This window comes from Chrysemys picta, chromosome 2 (genome assembly GCF_011386835.1).
Source record: "Chrysemys picta bellii isolate R12L10 chromosome 2, ASM1138683v2, whole genome shotgun sequence".
In the NCBI taxonomy this organism is placed as follows: Eukaryota; Metazoa; Chordata; order Testudines; family Emydidae; genus Chrysemys; species Chrysemys picta.
In genome coordinates this window covers 20865656-20890812 of record NC_088792.1, presented here as the reverse complement: position 1 = coordinate 20890812, position 25157 = coordinate 20865656, and the positions used below count along the sequence as shown (strand labels likewise).

General features: G+C 37.6%; 1 protein-coding gene across 15 annotated transcripts in view; it reads right to left on the bottom strand.

Moving 5' to 3' along the window:
• Positions 1-25157, bottom strand: part of RBM33 (RNA binding motif protein 33) — a 145419-nt gene that overhangs the window by 84526 nt on the left and 35736 nt on the right. For all 15 annotated transcript variants that reach the window (XM_024100986.3, XM_065582738.1, XM_065582739.1 and 12 more), the window contains 4 exons: positions 19796-19967; positions 12855-13063; positions 9630-9879; positions 4166-4224 (listed from right to left, as the gene is read on the bottom strand). In XM_024100986.3, coding sequence (XP_023956754.1) covers positions 4166-4224; positions 9630-9879; positions 12855-13063; positions 19796-19967 — 690 coding nt within the window. The remainder of the gene's footprint in view (positions 1-4165; positions 4225-9629; positions 9880-12854; positions 13064-19795; positions 19968-25157) is intronic.

The window sequence follows — 25157 nt, the reverse complement described above, 5'->3', positions numbered from 1 at the left end:
CTGCTTGTTACATTTTGTTATTGTCTTAAATTATGAGTTCTCTGTGGCAAGCACAGTCATCGTCTTATTCATTTGAACAGCATTTAGTACAATGGGGTCCTGAACCGTGATTGGGATATCTGCACTACTGTAATATAAAATAATATGGCCAGGAAACAGTAATAAAAATACAGAAGGCCTAGTTAATTGCTCCATGGGTAAAGCCTTCAGTCAGTTTTGCCAAAAATGGCAGAGTCATCTGAGCAGATCTTTGGCTGGCTATCTATATAATAAAATCCCAGATTATCACTAGAATGTCGGCTGAATCAGTGTGAAGCAATGGGGAAAGGTACAAGCATGAGCCTGAGAGCTTTTGGTATAGATTATCACTTCGTTCAATCATCACTGGGATTCGCAGTGTGTTACCATCCAATTTTTAAGTTCTCAGACATTTTGACTTTACTAATTATATCCATGCAGTGTACAGCTAAAGTAGGGCATTTATCAATGCCATGCCAAGAGTCCTAGACCACTGATATCAGAGAAGACAACAAATTACCACCTTTATTCTACAGCAATTTCACTGGCTGTATGAGACGACAGTGGATTATTTGGCCCAGTTGCCACACCTCTGCGAGAGAATGGGCTTTTAGATACTAGTTATTTGTTAAATGACAACTATATGATTGGCACTTTGAGACAAAAGCTAAAGTCAATCCCCTGCTCTGATTTGCTTAAAGCCCAAGATACATAGATAACATAAGACCTAGTGGAAGGCTCAGTGGAATGTCTTAGCTTAATGTGCTGTTTTTTTAAATAGACTATTTAAAAATAACTGGAAGAATTAAATAGTGTCAACTGCACGCTGATTAAAATCTCTGCATACATTTTATTGCCACAAACTAATAAGATCTGGAATACAATGGAAACCTATGGAGTCTTCAGCAATTTTTATAGAATGACAGGCACTCTTCAGAACCGACAATTTTAATATTTACCCTGTGTGCAAGTGTGCCATAGCCTTCGGCTGACAGCCCCATTTCAGAACCATTATCTACTCAGTTTCCAATGAGTTTAATATGATTATTGATAAAGACTTGTTTGCACACTAAACAAAGTAGTCCCTGTTTACTGAAAGGAAAAATGCTAGACAATGAGGTACTTGATATACTCCTTTAGTATTCCAAGATTTTACTCTGATTCTGTATTACGCCATATGTTAGGAAATAACCAGAAGGAATGTGTAGAAGGCCAAAAAAGTAATTCTATTTATGTCTTCTCCCCACTTCCTCCCAAAACACCCAAGGGACAAAGCTTTAAATAAATAAGTAGGGATGAAAATGTTAAAGTTTTACTTATTACTATTGGCAACTGAATATGAAAATGCAGTATCAAAATCTGTATTTAGTGGCAAGTGATTTGTTTAACAATTGTCTCAATTCCAATCACTGCTCAACTCCAATCATTGTAAGCACTGCATTATGCTTTCTACCAATTTCTTATAACATGAAGCTCAATGTGCCAAACACAGCCCTGGTACAACTTTGTTGAAGTCAATACAATTGTGTCCTCTTACAGAAGGGCTGAATTTAACACTAAAGGTTTTAAAAATGAATGATTACATGTTCTCATATACTAAAAAAAAATCAACTACAGTCCCAAACAATTTTTAGAAACACTTATGCAGCTTGAAAATGAAAACTCAAAAAATCTGATTTGCTTTGTGGACTACACATGTCCTTTGTTTAGGTGGTCCTATAAAGGAGCAGAAAAATCAAGTTCAAAGACTTCTTTCTCTCAGTCATAAAGACTTACAGGAATTCTAACATTTTATTCAACCTTACAGGTTTTTTTAAACCATATTTGCAAAGTTTTCTAACTGCTGGTTTACCTGTTAAAATATACATCAACTAAGAATAGAATAGAAATATTTGCAGATTTTAACATGCATCAGAGCAAAAAAAAATTGCTCTACAACAAAAGCATTTCTTCCAGACACAGATATTTTAAAAATGTTATACCTCTGATAATTATGCAAATTTCACACCATATTTTATTTTCATGGAAAACAGGCTGAACAGATAAATGGAACACCTAGAACTTTCAAATCTGAAGGTAAATTTGACTTGAGTTCAACAGCTATATACTACATTTGATAAAACAAAAGTGAAATATGTATAATGCTACTCATACCTACCTCTTACCTAGAGGCTTTGGTACTCTATGTAAACAGTTGTAAAGCACTTTAGAAGGGAGGTCAGTATCATTAGCCCTATTTTACAGATTCGGGTAACTGAGGCACAGAGAATGGAAGTCACTTACCCAAGTCTTACCCAGCAGGCCAGTGGCAGAGCCGGGAATAGAACCCAGGTCTCTTGAATCTCAGTCCAGTGCTCTGTCTACTACAATGCACTGCCTCTCCACTTAATGGAAAGACTCTAACCAAAAGAATTTTCTTAGCTCTGAATATCAGCTACTTAATATTACAGCAAGTATCAGTGTCATGCTTACATGAGAAAGATGCCCCATTTTCTCTAGGGAAACTTCTAGGGAAGAAGAGAAAAATATTCCTATCCAGAAGAGGAATACAATTCTATATCAAAAGTAAGCTGAATCTTTGTTATTTTATTCCATTTAAAAGTTGTGCTGTATATAAATTATTTTGCTATATGTATGTTAGTTAGTATTTGTCTACTGCAAATAGGAAAAAATATTTTAAAAATTCTAATTGTACAACCTATTTAAAGAAATTTTAATATGTTGGTGTAAACACATTTTCAAGGATGTCAAATACAACAGATTTATACATTCTTTCTTCCTCCGATTTCTTTTCATTTCAAAATTTGCTCACTAGCAGATCAATTAAAATATATATCATAGGAAAACAAAGTGCAAGATTCAGGGATACAACAATTCCAATTTTCACAAAACAATTAAAATTAACATTTTTAAATGCTAGGAAGATTTCTATGTTTTGCACTCGGACTTGCTCAGATAAAAGTATTTCCTCTAGTTACACCACAGTCAAATTGTGGTAACCTGGAGTATAGAAATTTCACAGAAGTATGACAAAATTGGGTAAAATGATAACCAGACTTTGTAAAGTTAGAGTTTGTTTTAGGTTGTTTAACATTTTTTATACTTCATAAAACAGATTCTACGGTAATGAATATGACTATCAGTAACTGTACAAAATGAACAAGCATAAGTAATTGAATGGATAAGGATCTTTGAGAGGAAATATTCTGCACAGAAATAATCCTCATACTATATGCATATGGAAATCACAAAACCAGCACAATTTTTTGTGATCTGCCTTTTCCAGCTACAACTGATTTCTATACAGATGAACGCTGTATATTAGTATATTTTGATACATGAACATTTACTTCCCCCTTCCAGATTCCATATATTACCAAAGTTTAGCTTTCCCATGTACAACTTCAAGTACAAGAAAAGCATGTGTGGGTCTCCAAGTTTTGGCAAATGAAGGCAACATTACACAAAAATTACTCATTTAAATGATTTGATACTCTATGTGAACAGTTGTAAGTAATTAAAATGATACAACACAATAGATTAAGATGAAAACTACCACAAATTGGAAAACTATGAACAAGTGATTTTGCACACTTCGTCCACTCAGAATAAGTCAGGCGGTCAGATTAGTTTAGAGAAAGAGCTAAAAGATGGCTAGTATGTTTTGGAAGCCAAAGATAAGCAAGAAGGGAAGGATCGATCATTCAATGCCAAATCCATTTTTGATATAAAAAATAATGAAACCTTTTAAATGCTTAAACTAAGCAGAAAATAAGGCACTGATTTTAGACTAAAAATAAAAATATGGAGCTTTTTAGCCGGAGAGATCCCGCCCCCGCCCCCAACAGCCTTTTTAAAGGATGCCAGTAGTTAAATGAAAAAAAGTTCTCTAAGACAAGATGCATTTGTACCTCTCCCTTTGGAGAGACCGGTTCAACAATTTTACAGTTAAATAGAATTAATTCTGCTCTCAAAAATCCATTGACCTTAAGCTTTTAACAAACATTTTCAACTGCGGAGATTACTGTCAATATTTACAAATCCTTAAAACTATATTTCATTGGAACAGCTTTTATTTGCTATATTAATATTTCTTTGCAAATGTATGCTTATCCATATCACAGAAGAAGAAGCAGCTGCTACTCACAGGAAATCTCTGGGGTCCTACAGCAGGTCTTGGCTGGGTTGGGACTGGCAACAAGGGCACTGAAACAAGAAACACCTTTTAATACAATTTATTTTACCTAACAGTTGTTGACTTTCTCTCCAAAAGTAGTCACGTAGCAGATCTTAATCACGGCTGGTTATGTTTACCTTTAAGAACTAAGCATGTGCTCCACAGTCCCTAAAATTAGCTGAGAGGAGACAAGTTTTGTTTCCAACATTCAACAGGCAATTAATATTCTCCTAGCATAATTTAGATAATGCAATCCTGAATTTTCCAGAATTAAAAACCCTGTTGACAGAGGGGGAAAAAAACTACATATGGCCAAACTGAAGGCAGTACACTCTTTTAGGCCTGTAAAGGTGGATCTAAATGACATAACCATACAGCATTTAAACAATGCTGCAAATGCAAAAAAGAGGGAATTCAACATATACATCCTAGATTCTTCTCCCTCTGACCCTTTTAGGCCTTGGCTACACTCGCGGATTCACAGCGCTGCCGCGGCAGCGCTGTGAAGCGCAAGTATAGTCGCGCCGCCAGAGCTCTCTCGCAGCACTGCAAGTACTTCTCCGAGGGGAATAGCTTGCAGTGCTGCGAGAGAGCGTGCAGCGCTGCAGGCGCTGATTACACTGGCGCTTTACAGCGCTGCACTCGCTGCACTCGGGGGGGTGTTTTTTCACACCCCTGAGCGCAGCAAGTGCAGCGCTGTGAATTGCCAGTGTAGCCAAGGCCCTAGATTGTCACTGTGACCCCCGACAGACTCCACGCTTCAGTGCGTCTTTATAGTATCCTAACGCTATACATGCTAAGGCATCACAGCGGATCAGGAGCTGGAATGACTACAGAGAACCTAAAATGGGAGGGAGAGGGTAAGAAGTTCAGAATTATGCTCTGATGTCTCCTATTAACATTACTGAATGGGACATTCCACACACACAAGGTTCTTTCCTTAAACACCTTGCAGGTTGAGAAGGGTCACACTCGATTTGTGATATTCACAGAATCAGTGTAATATCTCAAATGAAAAATAACTTTTCTATAAAAGCCTGCAGCAGGCAAAGGATCCCCTGCCTCAAAAACAGAAAGCTGTTAAAAACTGAATTTCAAAACTTCAGCAGTGGATCAGCACTTCTCTATATTAACGAGCTTCTTGTTATTAACAAAACCACAATACACACAATTACCAAAGTTCTTGCCTATATGGTGCACAAGAGAACATCTCAACTGATGTAGTAACTAGAGCTGGTTGGGAAACATTCCAGAAAATATTTTTTTCCATTGGAAAATGCAGATTTATCTCAACAGGGTTGGTTTGAACAAATTTGCTGCTTCAAAAAAGTTTTGGAAAAAAGTTTTGAAATTGTTGGAACATTCCATTTGGACATTTTCTACATGAAAATTTCCATTTTTCCACTTCAAAATGTGAGCTAATTTTAGAAAAAAAAAAATATATATATAGAGGTTGAAATTAAAATGAAGCATTTTGAAACTATCAAAATAAAACACATTTTGACTGACCCAAAACAATTTTTTCTTTCTGATTGCAAGTCTGTGAAATGAGAAATTTTATCCTAATTTGGGATGACCTTTCCAAAATTTTCCCAGGATGGAGAAATTATTTCCCATACATCTCTAATGGTCAGTTATCAAATACTGACTTTAGATGGAGGCCACTATACTACGTTTCTGAACAGGAGAAATTAACATTAGAAGAAAAGTCATCCAAAGAAAGTATTACCTCACCGGCCTTGTATCTAATACCCAGGGACCAACTGGGCTACAACTACACTGCATACATAAATTCTTAGTGGTATTCACAGCAATTAGTAGCACTTGACACTTCATCACTGAATTAGCAAATTCCATATTGGGGAATCCAACTCCTATCAAAGATTTCTCAAACTTCACTTCTTATAAAGTGAGTAAGATACAAGAACTAATGCATTAGTAACTTTTCTTAGCTCACACCTATGTCTAACTTCCATACACTTCTGTTGCATATTTCTGTTTTACTATTTTATATATTGACATACTGGGCTAAATGCACTAACTTTTCACCTTTGGAAGATTGCGTTCAACCTCTGTATTAGGTTACAGGTGAAAATCAGTTTGATGGTCTCATCTTAGTTCTTCCTGAACACCTGTCAGTATCATACAATCATCATCCAATTTGGAAAGATAGGGAGTTTGACAGAACCATGACTAAAATAGCTTACGTGTTACAGGTCAGGGCCTATATGCAATAAAAAAAAGCTGTATAGGAAGGAACACACAAAAAATAGGCCAGCATTCTGTTCAACTGTCATTATCTGTTTTGGTATAGTGCCTCTGGCAGTGCCCCCCCCCCCCTTTTTTTAAACACACAAATGAATTTAATGCTCGTGAAAGATGATAGTTCAAATCCTTTCAATCCTTGGCCTCTCTGCTGAGGCAGCAAAGATGGCTCAAACCAGCACTCTTTTCGGAACATCAAATTAATGCACAAATTTTTAATGATAGAAGTGGAAGAACTGGTGGTATAACATTTTAAAACAGCACAGTGTTGGACAGGATTTTAAATAAGAATGGAAGTAAATATCATCTGATGGTAAATGACCAGGAAATATTTAAAGAGACAGCAGAAACCATCCCTGTCTCATGTTTTAAAGGATTTTTTTAATAGTATTTTTTTCTGACAAACCAGAAAATTGCTTTAATTTAAAGTTAGTTTTAAAGGATAAAATTGAGTCACCGCATAGCAATTTAGTAAGTTACTAAGAGACAGTTTGGTAGCTCACTTCTGAACTTTGGTGGCCCTAAAATCCTTGGTGGGATAGTTATTTGTGATGCCAATATTAAGTTGTGAGGTAGTCATACAGTCAAAGACCCATTCACCGCATGCTGAAGTTGTCAACTGACCAGTCTTTTGCTATTGTGGTACCATACAGAGATATCAGAAACTGAGCATAAGGAATATTTTGTTTTATTGATGGCCAATACAAACACCTATTTTGGGAAAATAGGTCTAAATTTCCTTTAATATTTGGGTCTCTGTCTCCCACTTACCTGAGCTAAAGGAATGGTGACTCAGTCAGTCCGCTTGAACAACTAATTGTGCTGGATATGTGTTACTAAAACTGTATTTTTCTTCATTGAGGAGTATCATCCTTTGTCTCCCCCCTTCAAGATTTACACTACTGACATCCTATTGTCATCTTCCATAAGTATACACTTTGTAGGCATTCAAGTGACAGTAAATCTACTGCTACAATCTGAGAGAATGATGAATAGCTGGATTTGAGTTAAAGCCATCTCAACAGACCAGGATTTCCAACCAAACAAGCTAGAATCTATTATTTTGGTCTACATAGAGGACTGTATTTAGCAGTTTTCCGCATGTCCACTAACACAAGTGTTAAATTGTCTTATTGATGGTCAGTTCAGGAAAAAAAAGGAAGATTTGCTGGAGTTTCAGATGAAGAAGAGATCAATGAACTGTGTCAACACAAATCATGAGACCTAGAAGGCAAAAACTTTGTCAAGTTGATATTCTAATATGTAAAGGTTACAAGACTCATTCTTCAGGTGCCTATCTCCTGGGAATAGAGCTAGACCCTTCACTGGCTAAAAAAATGAGCTCCCACACAAGAGATCTTGAGCAGAGATGAATTTTTGAAAAGAGATTACAAATTCATTTTGAACTTTGAATTCGCAGAGCTTACAAGAAGTTGTTGAAAGGCGATATTTTGATCAACAAATCAAGACAACAAAAGCCATATTTGAGATGAAGAGGTACCACTGGCATGACCAAGATTTTAGAAAATACTATGGGTGCTGTGGCAAGGTCCAGTGTGAGCAACATACTGACAGTATCTGTAATCACTGATATAAAGAAGAAAGCAATAAAAGGGTAGATGGAGGAAGTGCTGGTATGCTTTTTGAGGTCAGACAGAGCAAAAATCCCCAAATGATGTTTGCTGGAATTAGAAGAGGGAGGCTGTCCATCTGGATGCAAGACTTTCATTGATTAGTTGAAGAGGTGTGGGACAGGCTGAATGGGATTCTTTGCTTTTCATAAAACAAATACCTTCAGCAGTTGCTTTGGAAATCTTAAGAAGGTTGAACAAAAGGGATTCATCCAAGACTAAGGAGCTTCTGGACTATTGCAGGTATACTGACTGACTAGGTGGGAAGTATTGCTTTTATTAGATATGGAAAACTAAAATCTCCATTCTGAAACCCATCTCTGAGAAGCAGATCTGATACAGGACTAACATACTTGAGATTTCTCCCAATTGGCAAAGCCCCTAGTCCTGCCAACTTTCCTTTATTTGACAGAACGATAAGCAGAAAGTTAGCTTTAGGCAAGGACCTCTGCTCATTTGAGGACAAAATATCTATCAGATCAGAAGGTAAAAAAATATTTGCTTTTTCTAGTGCTGACTACAGTCACAAAGAGACTTCAAATTATACAAGTATTTCTTTTCTTTAGTCTCAGGCCTTGTCTACACTACTGGGGTAAGTAGACCTAAATTATGCTACTCCAGTTAAGTGAATAATGTAGCTGGAGTCGACTTAGTAGGTTGACTTACTGCGGTGTCTATACAGCAGTGCGTCGATGGGAGATGCTCTCCCGTCAACTTACCTTACTCCTCTCATTCCGGTGGAGTACCGAGTCGACCAGAGAGCGCTCTGCTGTCGATTTAGCAGGGCTTCACTAGACCCGCTAAATCAACCCCCGCTGCATTGATCACAGCAGCGTTCATCCCCGTTAAGTGTAGACATGGTCTCAGATTCAACACAGCCAAAGAAGTTGCAACTTCAACACCCTTGTTGCAAGTTCTCAGAAAAGTTGCCCAGCAATGGGTGCTTGAATTAAATAAGTTATGGAAAAAGTGTTTAATTCTCAGGCTTTGAATCAAATAATCCATTGAAAGCAGTGGAGCTGAGAAAAGAACAGAGCATATCATGTCAAATTCATCATAAATAACATGGATGCAGCTTGTACCTTTCACACAATAATTGCAGTTTGAGGGGTGTCACAGTATATTCACACACAAATAGTTGGGTAGATGATCTGAGAGTGCCTTGCTGAAGCTAGTATGTCACTTGTGAAATTTTAAACTGCAATGCTTAGCCAGTTCTTAAAAACTGATGTCCACTATTAAAATATATCTTCTTTACAGCTGGCAATTCAATTGCTCTTTATTACAGGATAATGCAAGTTTTACCTTAAGTGTCATTTTAAAGAAGAGCTAGAAGTGGAAGAGGCTTTGTTTTTTCAACAAACTACTAACTTTGGCAAAATATTTCCTCTATGATTAAGCAAGGAGAATTTTAGCCTGAAATAAGTTTGTGTAGGTTATGACTGAATGACCACAGAAAACCGACCCTGTAGATAGCATTGCCAGTGCAGGGATCAGGGAAACACTAACACAAAACTTACAATATTCAGAACACTCACCTTGCACAGGCGTCACTACTGTCCCTTTGAAATGTGGGTTTATATGTATGTTCTTCGGTTGTTGGGGTGTCACTGGAGGTGGAGTCATCATTATTCCAGGTGTTTCTATCTGGGGTGGCATATGTAGTCCTGGAGGAGGAGATGAATGGTGTTGATGCTGCATAGGAAGCAGCGTTTGTAGCTGTTGCTGCTGGAACAGACTCCTAATAGGCTGCTGCTGGTGAGGAGGAATTAACCTCTGTGAATGACCCTGCAAATAACCAAAAAAAACCAAAATCCATTCAGTTAAAATCCAAGTACACAGATGTAAAAAAGGAAAATCAGTAACAAAAAATACAACGGGGATTCTTTGAGAATGTTCAAGGCCTAATTTTCAAAGAAAGACACCTCCTATTCCTATCATTAAACCAGCTGAAATTATTGGACCTACCAGCATGGGAAGGAATAATTTGAAAGCAAAAAAATGTCTGCATGAAGGGAAAATAGGCAGGAAACAAGTAGTAAAGGAAGGGGTAAGAGATTGTTCATTCTTATGTCTGGGGCCAGAGCCTAGCACATGGAATGTTACCAGTATCCAAACAAAATTTAAAAGACAGATGAGAATAAAATGTCACTGTCAAGTACCGGGTGTAGCTGTCAGAAAATGAACAAAAGTAGGGAAAAAAAACTAACATATGGTGCAGAATGGCTTGCATTACTAGTGAGGATCAACTGCAATGTTAGTACCAAACAATTAGCTCTGCTTGTATGCGTCATTAGGAAGCACAGTTTAGATACCATAATAAATCCACTAGCATCTGATCACTGTACAGGGGTAGGACCTCGTTAAGAAAACTGGCATCTTTTTGTTGTACTTTGTTCCAGTGTAAGTACTTGGATTCACTAAAGGATGTAGCTGCAGGGAAAAGTCACATTTAACTAAACATAACCTGCAGACTTGAACAAGTAGCTTCAAAGTATTGGGTGGGAGGGGTGGGGAGGGTAGGATAGCATTTCTCCACATGAAGAGTCACAGATGTACATAAACAAATGTGTCTTGATACCTTGATGATGAGAGCACAGAAAGGCTTATAATAAAATTATTAGATTTAAATTTTAAATACATCAATTAATTGAAGACTTCAGCAATATAGTAGGTGAAAAAACAAAGGTGATTTATGTCCCCCCCCCACCTTCTGCTCTACAACATGAAATATTGACATGCATGTTTTGAACCATCAAGTATTACTGTAGTACCTACTAACAGTCTGTTATGGTTTAATTAATATTTCCAGTGTAAAACCTTGCTCCCTCACTTTTATGCATCACCTCTATCATACCCATACACCGACTAATCTAGGAACAGGGAGGGATAGCTCAGGGGTTTGAGCATTGGCCTGCTAAAACCCAGGGTTCTGAGTTCAATCCGGGGGGGGGGGGCATTTAGGGAAGTGGGGTAAATCTCTGTCTGGGGATTGGTCCTGCTTTGAGCAGGGGATTGGACTAGATGACCTCCTGAGGTCCCTTCCAACCCTGATATTCTATGATTCTATGATACCAGATAACAGTACTTCACAAAAACAAACAAAAAATAATTCTAATTTCTTGACCACTCAAGTGTTCTCTTTAGGATAAGATATTAAATTAAGATGTAATCATTTGTGGTCATTGTTGTTCCCATGGCATTTTTTATAACAGAGGCATTAACTCCAAGAACCTGGCCAAATTCCAATGTGGGTAACTAATCTGCCTACCTAAGTTCCCTAGTAATTTCAATTACAGAAGTTATACTTCACCTGTAATCTTAGAAAACCATTGTGTAGTATTGCTGATGTAGAAAACTGCTGTGTGCTACCCCACAGGTGACTACATTTCCATGGTGGGTGACGACTCCTCTCTGAGAGCTTGTCTACACTAGTGAGCTTACAGAGGCACAGCTGTACTGATGCAGCTGCGTGGCTATAGTATCACTCATGTAGCCGTTATATGCCGACGGGAGAGAGCTCTCTCACTGACATAGTAAAACCACCTCCACGAGCAACGGTAGCTATGTCAGCAGAAGAAGCTCTCTCGCTGACATAGCACTGCCCATACTGGCACTTCTGTCAGTGTAACTTATGTTGCTCAGTGGTGTGTTTTTTCCACACCCCTAAACAATGTAAGTTATACTGACAAAATGGTAGTCTAGACAAGCTCTAGGTTTTTATTTTCCCCTCAGCATAATGTACAATATTAGAAATATAAAAATACTGAGTTTTAAGTAACATCACTATTTTAACAGAATCTTGAAAGTCACCAGAATGAATTCAACAGAAAAGGAAATATCTGGTCACATTTTTTCCATGCTAGGATAAGTAGCAACCAGTAATGTTGGACTGAACAATCTCAAATGCAGAGGTGGCTTTCCTATACAACTGGAGTTAACCTGTTCCTCTCTGTTGATGCAAAAAAACAGAGAGCCTGATTATCTGCTTGCGTCATTTGAAAAATGCTTGAAATTTGGATACTTTGATATACCAAGGTATCAAACTCTGAAGTAGAAACGTGACCCGTCTCATACTTCCACAATCACAACTATAGTTGGGAAAATAATGGATTATTTTTGGGTTTGCTGGCAAGTCCAAACAATCAGGGAAGAAAAGATGAGTTTTGGGTCAAACAATTTTTTTTTTTTATTCAATATTTTCTGCAATCGAGAAGTTGAAAAAAACAACTTCTTGGGGGGGGACACAAACAACGCGTTTCATTTCGATTTTGAGTAGTTAACATTTTTAATTTTTTAAAACTTAAATTAAAGGAAACTTCAAAACAAAAAGTCATTTTGAATGAAAAAATTCAAAACAGTTCAATTGCAAAAAAATGTCTAAATTCCATTGTTTGGGGGTTTTAAAAAAAATTTTCACTGACCAAAACAATACATGGAATCTACGGATTTGTGGAATATTTCAGTGTTACCAAATCTGTATTTTTCACATACAAATGTTTTGGTCAAAAATGTGTGTCAAGTTCTAATCACAAGACGGTGAGAAGCCCATGTTACCTTAAGATCCACTGGGGCAGCAGTAAATTAAGGCTTGGGGTTTTTAAATCTTTGTGAATGATTAAGAATAGTAAAGTTTTTCTAAAATTCACCCCAGTTTTGCAAGACAAGGAGCTACATAAAGTTCTACAAATCAGAGTAATAACTGCCATAAATATTTTCTTAAAAGTACCAATTCCATAAAGAAAATACTGTGCATTAGTTACCGCTGTTGGTGGCTGCGTTGGCAACAGTGCAGGCCTGTGATCCTTCATTCTTCCCCTTTCATTGTTGTCTCTTCTTTGTTCTCCCATTCCATGACACATTATGGAACCTCCTCTCCTCCCTCCTCTCCTTGAGCCGTAGCGTCCCTGTTTAAGCTGTCTTTCCCTTTCTTCAAATTCAAATAACGCTGCTTTGGCTTCTGCTGAGAGTTCTGTTATATGGGAAAAATGCATATGTTAGGTATTTGCGGTAAGGATTAGAAAGGACACCATTATAACTAGAGGAAAGTGTCACTACAACTAAGATAAAATTTGCAGGCTCTTTGATCACCTTAAGGTGGCAATGGCATGTTAACATTTCATTAAAGCAAAATCAATGTTTTTCTTTTTGTGTATTTGTATCTGCTGCAAAGGTAAACATGTAGTGGCAGGTTAATGAAACTAACATGAAGGAAAATGTTATTTTACTATTGAAGTCTGCCTCACATTTGTTGCTTGTTGTTTAAGAAGTTTGTTATGTGAAAGGAGCTAGACTGCCAGCACTGGTAACTTAATTCTCTGTTCATCCACAGAAAAGACATACAGAAAAGGAAGCAGCAGGAAACACTATAGTAAAGGTTATGCTGAGTCTTCCACCATAACCATAGTTTTCTAATGCTTCACCTTCTGTTCTGTACGTTTGTCTTATGCCAAAGATCTTTTTTGAATATTTGAACAAATTCAGCTAATGCCATTTTTGAGAAATATGAAAGAACTAAATGATACACACACTCTTATGTAGTTTATTTTCCTGCATATGAACTTTACAGGGGACAAAGAAAGACTAAACACAACATACTATAGATTTTGGGCCCATCTACAACTGAGAACCTGGTAACAACAGTTGCCCCCAGTTCATTTATAACAAGGCTAAATGTTGCAGAGTAGATGGTACCTGGAACTAAGTTAAAACCCATGGCAAACCGGGTCAGGGGATAACTTTGAATCAGGGCACTAGATTACAGTAGAAGTGTGGACTAACCTACAAAGTTTGTACTAAATATTAGGACACAGTGAAGGTTTCATCAGCAGCATGCACCAGGCGATACTTTATATGTTGTACATTTTAATGGGGTCCATTTAGTGACAAGCAATATAACTAGAAAATCTCTAATAAATAATACGGTGAAACTTTTGAAACTGACTTTTCCCTTTATCTTGTTAACTGTGCAAATTTAACACTATTAGAATATGTATTTGCTGTATGCGGAAATGAATTTACAGATCCTTTTTTTCCATAAAAAGAAATAATCCATGTTTAATGTTACAATTTAAAGGGATAGCATCAAGATATTCACATTTCTGTATGAAATATTTTTCTCAACTGGTATTACAAATAATACCTAAAATTGAAAGTTTAGAGAGAAAAATGTTTAGTTTGCGTATCAAAGCATGCTGGGTATAAATCAGTTGCTCTGCTCCTACTGAGTCATTTTTCCATGTTGTATGGGTCTTTCACACAACCATAGGGAGAAAAATCTTAAAGTAAGAATGTGATAAAGCCACAAAAATGGCAGGGGATGTAATAACTAAAGCTACTTAAATCCCTGTTTTAAACTTACTTACAAGTGATCTCATTAAGCTTTCAAGTTCACAGCTGACTGAGGCATGCATGTGTAGGCGTGGGAGGAGCAGAAACAGGAACCCGCTGCTATTCTTATTTGGCTGGAGATACTTTGTGTGTGTTTCGATTGTGAAGGCTGTATATTTGCAACAGAAACGATAACTAGTGGCGTAATGTTTTAGGCGGCCCTTAAAAAGGGGTTTAGAACTTGAGGAGTATTACAAAATGTGGCAAAAACTGCAGACACCCTAACATTCATTATACATTTGCACAGAGTTGTTGCCAGTTGCTGATGAGAAGATGGAGCCAGGAAAGGGTTGCTGGGAGCAGTTGAAAAGGTTTGAAGGGCTGCTGTCAGCTTTCCACCAGATAGACTAGATTATGGAAGGAAGGACAAACTGAACTGGACACATTATTGCCAGGTAGTTTCCAAACGAGTTAATGAAGTTCTGATCTAGTTAAAACCACATCCCTTGTCTCTCATCTTTCTTCCTGTGTGTCCAGGATAATGCCTATGCTATGTTTCAAGGTTCAAATTTCAGCTGTGTTGGTCTCCAAAAATGTGGTTAAGTTGAGGGAAAGGAGAGGTGGCTAAACTGTAGAGGAAGCTACTCACTGAACTAAAAAACGATAACAGCTGTCAAATGTATTTTAGGTCACATAAGCACAGACAACTTGCTCAATTTTTCAGCCAACAAATACAGTTCCATAAAATTATGAATGTAAAATAACAGGGTTATATAATGGCTACTGTTCTGCAACAAACTACAGCAGGCACTGCTACACGTGTACTATGAAGACAGTGATTATTTGGATACGATTTTGTTTACTTCATTGCAGTTTAGAAACATTTAACAAATTTTTGATTGTGGGACTGTGGAAGTACGTTATGAGGTCAGGAGAGATATTCAGTGTTTAAATTCTCTAGCTTTCCTAAAAGAACAAAGAAATCAACTTGAGGTTCCAACTTTATGCCCCAGCCCTGCAAATGTGCATCTGCATGGTATCCCCCTGCAATCAGCAAAGGCCTGTTTTCACATACAGTGCTGCAGCTACTGCGCAGATGGGAGAGCTTCTGCTGTCGGCATAGTTAAGCCATCTCCCCGAGAGGCGGTAGCTATGTCAGCGGGAGAAGCTCTCCCACTGACATAGCACTATCTATAAGGGATTAGCTCAGTAGAATTATGTTGCTCAGGGGGGTGGATTATTCACACCCCAGTGCGACATAGTTATACTGATAGAAGTCTGTAGTGTTGGTCTGGCCTAAGACGCCACACAATGGAGAAGTACACTATTTGTACACTGATGTGGCGGTTCAGAGCCTTAAACACTCAAAAGTCAGATAATGCAAAAGTGAAGGTTCTCATAGTATCCTTCATTCATCCTCTATGCATACACAGAATATTTTGGAACAATGCTGATAAACATACTGTAAATTACCATGAGAATAATTCTGTTTAATATACACATGTACAACATGAATGGTTTTCAACAGGAGTGCCATGGATGTATCAGAGGGAGAAACTGGGTGCTATGTATGCGTTAGTGATAGGACAAGGTTAAATTAGGTGACATTTTGCATATTTCCTGATTTGAGCACTCAGACTTGTAACCTTATTACATTACACATTTCTGCATGAGTGTGTATGAAAGGGCAACAAGTTTAATGAAACATTGAGATTTCAGACCAAAACCTCAGTATATTCAAAGTTAGATGTTATACCAAGCATAAACAGACTACATTGTGCATATTCTTGCTGACATCAGCATCAGTACAGCATCACTAATAGTTCCAACTGCTTTGTGTATGGCTTTCCATAAGCATGGAAGCCATACTGTTTGTTTTTTTTTAAATCAAGCCTAGAGAGAAGAGTTCCTGGGAAGAGCAAGAGATCGGAGCAGAGCTGCTTTGAAGTATGCTGGTGGTTTTTGATTGTACCAGGACAAATAAGGTAATTATCTCCCGCTCTTTCCTTAAAGAAAAATAAGTCTGTTGTATACATCCATCCATAATGTAAGCTCTATACAGCCAGTCAATAATTCTACATGGTAATAATGAGTACATAAAAAGCTTTATTTAAAGGATGAATTCAGTATTCTCAGAAACTTATTTTATATCCTTTCTTTAACATGTCTCCCTAAAATCTTTTCAAAACCACCTATTACATTTTCTTTGTTAAAAAAACATTTAGGAAAAGTTTCAACATCATTCATGAGAGAATAATTTCTACATTTTATATATTTATTTTCCAAGCACACACATTCTAATCTTGACTACACAGTTCTCTCTTTCATACACATACACAGTTAATGTAGTGAATCAGCAATTATTTTTCTAGTGGCTCTAAGTGTCAAGATTAATTTCACTACCCCTGGTAATAAAATGGTTTCAAATGACATCTTTAATCAGCAAGTAAGAATGCTTCCCTCCAATAGAGACAAGCTGTCACAAAAGGTCACCAAAATGTGACAGGATGGAAATTACGTTTGTAACTTCAACTGAAATGTTAATTTCTCTTTAAGTGTTTTCTCAACTATGTCCAGATTTTAAAGTAAAGAGATGTAGCTATGCAACAAAGTTTCATTTTTAAATCAGTAATATCTATTAACAGTAATCCCAAAAGCAGAGCTGATATTTATATGCAAATGACAAATTTTGCATTGCTGTTAGTTTAACGGCTACTGTAGTTTACTGTATGTCCTTTCATTAACAAACACAAAAATTAAACCAATCACATTTACAGAAACTGTTCTAACAAAAGCAACTGGCAAAAAATACAAAAATAGAACTAACCAAATGCCATTTATTTTAGTTCATATTTGGATAGTCATTTTATCTTGCTTTGCTTGTATCTGAGCGATATATCAAGTAACCCAAAAACTTGAAAAAACTGTAATATAAAAGCACTGTTTCCCTTTAAGCTTTTTCCTTAAGCATTCACAGTTGTTACAAAACCACCTGGATACACTTAAATCTGTTTACAGCTGCCATTTACCTTAATACTAGGCAACTATAAACCAATTCTATGCAAGGGTTTACATCAGTTTAACAAATTTCATTTAAAAAAATCACTTTAATTGAGCCAGGGACACATTGTGTGTAGATAAGGCAAACACATCTGAGGGTACTTAGTGCGTTCAGTATCACACCTCATCTCTAGACTCCTTATACATTATTATTGGAGCGCCTGGACGTGAAGCCCCTCTGGAGAGGCTCCTCCCATCCTAGTCAGGATGCATTCATCATTCTATAACAATGTGGATTGGAAGTCTTTTCCTAATTAAAGATTTTTGCCCGAAATACCAAACAAGCATGGCTAATTAGTTAATTCATTGCCCAGATTCAATAAGAGTCTTCCCCTGACTTGAAACTACCGAAATCTCATGATCCACTGAGGTTTGACATGGATCACATGCCATGAATTTTGTTGTGCCAATCAGGCCAACATCTGTAGCACGGTCCTTGCTGACAGGATTTGTCAGAATGAATAAATTTCTGGAATAAAAACTCCTTCCTTCTTCTTTCAATAGCATGAACTCAATGACTTTTTGCCAAGAAGAATCAAATTTCTTGCAGCGTTATTCCTCTTACTGTTGAACTGTAGAGGAATCTCAAGAAGGGCAATTTGGAGGAGTCTCTCTGAAGCAAGATCTGTTGCCTTGCTGGATCTTAAGTAACTAGTGTTTATTGAAGGTAAAAAGGCTCTTAATTCTCCCCCCATAAAAAAGCTCTCTGAAGAAAGCACTGGCAGTCTAGCTATTTGTTATGGGACCCTTCAAAAAACCTGGAGGTTTAGGAGACGTTGGCTTTCTTTGGAAGGAAAGCAGAAGCAGCCTGATTATTGACTTCAGACTAACTATCTAGGCTAACCTCCAGGCTGAGGCCGTTCCCTTGCCACCTTCTTTGCCTGAAGAGAGACCAGAGAAAACAAAGTGGATCGTGCCCTTTGCTCTTGTGAATATAGCCTCTGCAGTCTTCCAAAAAATATTCCACCCATCCTACAGAAAGTCTTTATGAAGATCTGATGAGAGCAGCCATACAGATCTACAAGCACCATCTGCTCTCAATGCTTTATAGACCAATGGTATCTGATAAGCTACCTCCATTCCTTCTCAAGTTAGCTGCTTCATACCTTGACTCTCTTCAGGAAGACATCCAAACCTTTTTCCACAGTTTGAATTGATACTTAGTTTCTGCAGAACTGTGAGCACTGCGCAATGGCAAATACTTCTTCAAAAGGTGTTCCAGCATCTGTATCGTCATCATGGACTGCCATATTTTGAATCTGGGCAGTCTTGATTCTAGATCATTGTGTCTTAGCATTTAACCCCAGTAATACCAAGCACTTCTGACATCAGATGCTGGTATTGATTGTGGCCTCAATATATACTAAAAGTGCTGCCATTATCTGAAATCCAACATGAGCAGCAGCTTCAGTGATCCCCAACAGAACAAGGGATTTTTTATATCACAGTATCAAATATTTCAGCATCCAGAGCATAAAAAGATTTGGTGAAATGAACCCCTCTCCAAGATACCTCACTGTGACTTTATTTGGACAGACTAAAACTGGGCAAATAAGGGGAAGCCGAAAATCAATTTATCATTTTTTCACTGAAATCGCACATAACGTCACAACAGTTTATTAGCTAATTGATGAAAAAGTCTTATTAGGATTGAGCACATAATGGCTTTCCCACTTCAATGCTGAAACACGTGCCAAATATACAGTCAGTGCAGCTGGATATATGCTGTGTGCCAACGTACCACAGCAAGTTGCTTTCAACTAGTGTGATGTTTACTTGAACTGTGAGCCTTACACCACACACAAAAATCTGAGGGGGTCTTTTAAAAGGTAAAAATATTAAAACAGTAGTGGAATTTTCCCAGTGTATAGCCAACTGCTGTTTAAAGGCATAGGTGCTGGAACTACGGGTGCTGCAGCCCCTCCCCCCCCCCCGATTTGAAGTGGTTTACATTGTATACAGGATTTTCAGTTTGGTTCAATGGCTCACAGCACTCCCACTATAAAAATTGTTCCAGCACCCCTGTTTAAAGGACAGCCAGGTTTAAGGAATCTGAAACACTTCAATGAATATACATTGAATTGGCTTTTGAAAAAGCATATACTTTTTCTGATATTCTGAAGGAGGAGGAGAACTAAAGCTACAAGGAAAACAAGCTGCAAACAGCTTGGATATAGACAAGCAGAGTCTATGGCAGACTACATTCTTTTACCTTAAGGATAACATTTATTGGTTAATAGGGTTTTAAGTAATCCAATCTTTTCCTTTCTTTTATTATAGTCATTTATTATAGTCCATTGCCACAGAATCTTACCCAAAGTTTCTGGAATGTTTCTCCTCTCTCTCGTTATGTCTGAGAGCCTAATGATGGTTCCTTCTTTTCGTTCAGTTTTGAAACGTAGTCGTCCAGATTCTTCATCCTCCTCCTCCTCTTCATCAGATTCTTCTTTTGTTTCCTCCTGAAGTTCCAGAGTTTCAATAGCTGCCTGCATCACAAGAGAGAAAGATGAGTACAAACTAACGTTGCCTGAGACAGATTTTCAACATGCTAAAAATATTACCATTTTTGAAAGAATCTTTATCAAGACAGGAAACAAAACAAACACAAAATAAATGTCTTATACAAGGGCTCCACTGCCTGTACCATTCTGCTATTATAAAGAATTCTTGTGCACGGTTTGGGAACAGCAGGCAATTCACCATATCTTATAAGTTTGTTTGGTTACAATATACAGTAGCTACATATCTGAGGTATAACTGATTTCTGTAAAACATTTCTAGCCAAACTCTTGGAACATATCTTGTATTGTTATTTCAATGCTTAGGAGGATATTTTGAATATTCTACCAGAACCAAATCTGATTAGTCCACAGCTTTTAAAAAACAAAACCGCATCAAATATCCTGTGATGACATGTAGAAAAATGACTATTCCATAGTTTCAGGGTTTGGATACCATCAGTATCCAAAAAACATTGGATTATTCAAAAAAACATTACAAGAATAAATTAATTATTCTTAGTGTTTATGACTCAGAGCAATTGTCAATAACATGAAAGAGTAAAGACTAGATAACTTCACAATTTCTAAATTAGATTCCTTTGATTAGGTACAGTTTTGCTTGTCATGAGAAAATATTCTAGTGGAAATGAAGTTTAAATTGAGCAGTTTCTCATCTCATCAAAAGAATGTACTGTTATGCAGTACCCAATTTTAATATACTAAATCTGCATAATGGAATGTTATGCCCTTGTTCTCAAGTCACATTTGAGATCTTCTTGTGGGAGCAAACCTTTATTATTCACAGAAGACCATGTCCCAAGTGTCAGTGTCTCTTTCCAGCCTGTCTAACCTCCACCCAGTCCCCCCTCCCCCACCCACACCCCCAAAAAGTTTTCCTGTCCTGGGATGGTGGACAGAAAGTTAAGAATGTTACATTCATCTTAAATTTGATTTATAGTTTGGAATTTAAAATATTATAATATAGCATTATTTGCCATGAAAGATTGGGTTTGGGGTTTTTTACATACTAGCAGTCCGATTCCTGATTTATTGGGTCTCACACACACAGTTTTTAGATCTTTTTAGCGCCTACACATGAACTATGACATTTTTTTCTGTTTGGTGAACACAGAAAGAACATACTAAAGCAAGACATGAGTTTGTCTTCTAAATTAAGGCGCTTAAAATAGTAATTATTAGAAAGGAGGCAAGGCAGGAACTCATAGGAGCCAGTTAGCTCCACAGGCGACACACATCAAGCCTAATGTCCTCACCGCAACTGAATGCAGCGACTGTCTAGGCAACAGGAAGATCAGGATGGAGTGCCTTTAAGGGTCCCTACTACATCTGGATTACAAGGAAAGAGAAAGGGAGGGACACAGACTTCTCTGAGTGGAGCCAAGGAGGGACTAGGAAGTGGCCTCTGGCCCATCATGTGCACCAGGAGGAGGAAAGTATATTTACATGCCATGCATTACAGACAAAACTCTTTCTCATCAATCACCAATCATCAGCACCCTCCTCCTATCCATGGGGTCAGAGTAGGACCATGTTTTATGATCTGCTTTGGACTTTCCCTACTCCCCTTTGTTCTTTTAAGACTGGGGAGGAATTTTTTCCTCACCACTAGACTAGCAGAGGTGGGGTGGGTTTTTTGCCTTCCCCAAACAGGTCAGGGACACGGTGAGATAGATATGGAGACCAGGTCAAGATATCGCAATTATGTAGGTAGAAAGTCTGGTAGGTGTCCAGTGCAAGTACTCATTAGCCCACCTTAATTGATTTGTCTCGTTAGAGTTGGTATGGCAACCCCATCTTTTCATGTTCTGTGTGTGTAGATATATATATCTTCTTACTGTATTTTCCACTCCACGCATTTGATGAAGTGGGTTTTAGCCCACGAAAGCTTATGCCCAAATACATTTGTTAGTCTCTAAGGTGCCACAAGTACTCCTCGTTCTTTTCATTACAAAGGGTATATGATTCCCTGATAAACAGGAGTTGGAAGTGGATTTAGGAAGAGGCGTCCCCTAAGGCTGCCAGAAAAAGGTGCTTTGGGGCTGCTAACATCTGGTAGAGTGGAGAAACAACCCCACCATTTTTCCAGGCTCCCTTAACCTTCATACATGGGGAGGGTCGTTAGGTCCTAGAAACAGGCTGGCTGGGACCAGGTCGAGAAGCAGGAGAGCTGATGGCAGCCCTTCCAAAGAGATGGACATGATTAAGAGAAGAATTAATGAAGACCTGCACTATGCAATTTATTGTTGGGTATTTCCAGGTATGTTAATATAATAAAGTTGCAGCCAACATCTGTTGCATTTCGTTTTTCTTTCTGCATTGCCTGGACAAGTCATTTTCTTGTGATTTAAGTAGGGAAGACATAGGAGATCTCTGTAAAACTCCGTAACCAAGACCCAAATGCCTGTGTTTTTAAAAGAAACAGAGAACCTAGAATCTGGATGGATAAGCTCACAGGGTGATTCCTACCTCAAAAGGTAGCAATGAATGCTAAAACTGTCAAGATAGTCTTACAAAGAAAGAAGAAAGGAAAAGAAACCTGATCTTTGCTCTGTTTAACAGCAATGACCTGATTGCTCAACTGTTATTGGCTCTCTTATGGGGGTAAAAGTTACTTTGAATTTCCTATCTCCACTTTCTGGTAAGAGGTAATATAACCCAATATCTAGGCTCACCCAAGCACTCTAAAACTCTTGTTACCTATTAAACTTAGGCATTTCTACTAATGATTGTGGCCAAAATTTTCAACAATAGAAACTTAAAGTAAGGTTCCCCTAGTCTATACTTAGGCATCTATGGACGAGATTTTCAAAAGCACCTAAGTGACTTGGCAGCACAAGTCTTATTGACATCAATTTTCCCTCCCTCATGTCTCTTCCAACCTGACATGTTTTCCTTGCCACTGTTTTTACAGAAGTAGGCCTCAATCATGCAATCTGACCCATTTACAGGAACCCATACCCTTGAGACTCCACGTGGGGGGCATGCTCATGAATCAGATTGCAGGATCAGGGCCACAGCTGTATTTAAATATTTTGTAATGAAATATGAAGTTTTGTAGAATTTTAATAAACTAAATAAGGAAGTATCTGTTGAAAAGCTTGCAAGTTTACAAAATTGTCCTTTAGTAAAAAATACAAATTATTAGCAAACAAAAATCATACCACAAGAAACATATGAGACAATTATACATAGCTTCTGTGAAAAATGAATGTGTCTCAACAATTGTATTCTATAGAGGCATTATCTACTCTTGGTCAGGAACGGCGAACCGCGGCCACTGGGAGCTGTGAGTGGCCGTACCTGTGGACGCTCAGGTAAACAAAGAGTCTCACGGCCCCCCAGGGGCTTACCCTGAACAAGCCGCGAACGAAGTTTGGGAACCACTGGTCTTTATACAGGAGACAAAGAGAATGTTATCCCCATTTTCTAGGTAAGGGAATGAAGGCAGAGAGACTACACTACGCCTGTCAATTTTCAAATGTGTTTCAAATATTTATTTTACACATTCTTGATGGTGGCATATATAAACGTAAGATTTTGGAACTGGATCCTTCTGGTGCAGAGCTTCATCAACTCTTTGTGGATTTTTTTTTAAGATTTCCTTCTAGTGTGTAAGAAATAGACTTTAATCTTTGGGGCAAAGCATATACAAATTTGAGCATAAGTCCTGAGAGGAGAGCAAGTTTGTAAACTTTACTCTGCACGATGAGAACATCTGAGAGTAAAGATGGACAATAGCACAATTTCTTCTGCCAGAATTTTGAGACTTTGGAACTTAGCAGTTATGTAGCACTTCTGCATGAAAAATGTTCTTGCTTACTGTTTGCATTGTTCATATTTTAATCACATCACCTAATATATGGTTAAAGGGTCCAGCAGGTTAAGTTATACAAAAAGAAACCTTCTACCCTTCAGCATGTGCCCATGCGATTCACGAGGGGTTCCATTTACAATGTTGGCTGTAGGGTTGTTAACTTATTATTGTGTTCCATTATTTTACATGTAATCAGATAATTTTTTTTTACAGAAACAGATAACTGTAAAACTACTTTTCAAATGTGGAATTGAGTAATCTGGGATTTTTGGATTTGTGACCCCTGCCAAACCATTCTTAGGTTCTGGCCTAAGTATTCCAGAGCAGAGAAAGCCCAGCTTAGATCAGCAATCCACACTCTGCAACAGGCATACATCTTTGATTATTGCAGCCTTGACTTCAAATTTGCAACTATTTACAAACAATTCTGGGAGCTCTCCAGGAAATGAATGATTAAATTGCAATTCTTCATCAACGCCAGTACAAATATCCTCCAGTTTTCGATGGATGAATACAAAGAGTCTAATATTCAAGGAAACTCATGTATACACCAAAATACCTTTCGTCAACCTCATTGTCAAATTCAATATGAGGAATTCTTCCAGTTTAGCTGATATGGATTCATCCACACATAGTGAAGAAATCTTTCAGCTCCTCCGGAAAAGGAATAAAAGCCTTTGTGTGCTCAAGTAAACCATGTTTCTTACCCAATTTTTTTTTTTTTTTTAAACACACCACAATTCTTATTTCCACTGCTAATTAGTCATATTTAGCACTAATGGCAGGGTGCTGACATCCTTGAGAAACTGGCTTAATGATGCCCAACCTGAGAGGTTTGTTTTAGTGTGTTTTTCCAAAGGAGTCACAGATTATCATTGTTTTTAAAGTTATGTGCCTTTTGTACCAAGAAAAGAAACTCATCAATTTGAAGCAGAATTTAGACCTATAATAAATACTAATCATCAACATGACTGGAATAATGAATAAAAAGGTGACTAATGAGTTCTAATTTGGGAAGGAAGGTCACATTCTGAATAATATGGTAAAAGTAGTCAATATTATTACTTCTTCAGAAATACAGTAACATGTAAGAGATTACACTCAGTAACTGTCAATCCTATTTGGCAGCTTGATGTCATGACATCTGGATATTGGACTGTGCATACTTTAAGAAAGTGATATACAGACTAAGGCTTGCGAGCCGCAAATGGCTCTTTAATGTGTCTCCTCTGGCTGCTTGCAGCACGTGATATTAAAACATTGATTTAATTATCAGCCAATCTAAGTTATTAGAGAGAGAAAAACTAAATATTTCCTGTCATACTGTTTAATTACAAAAA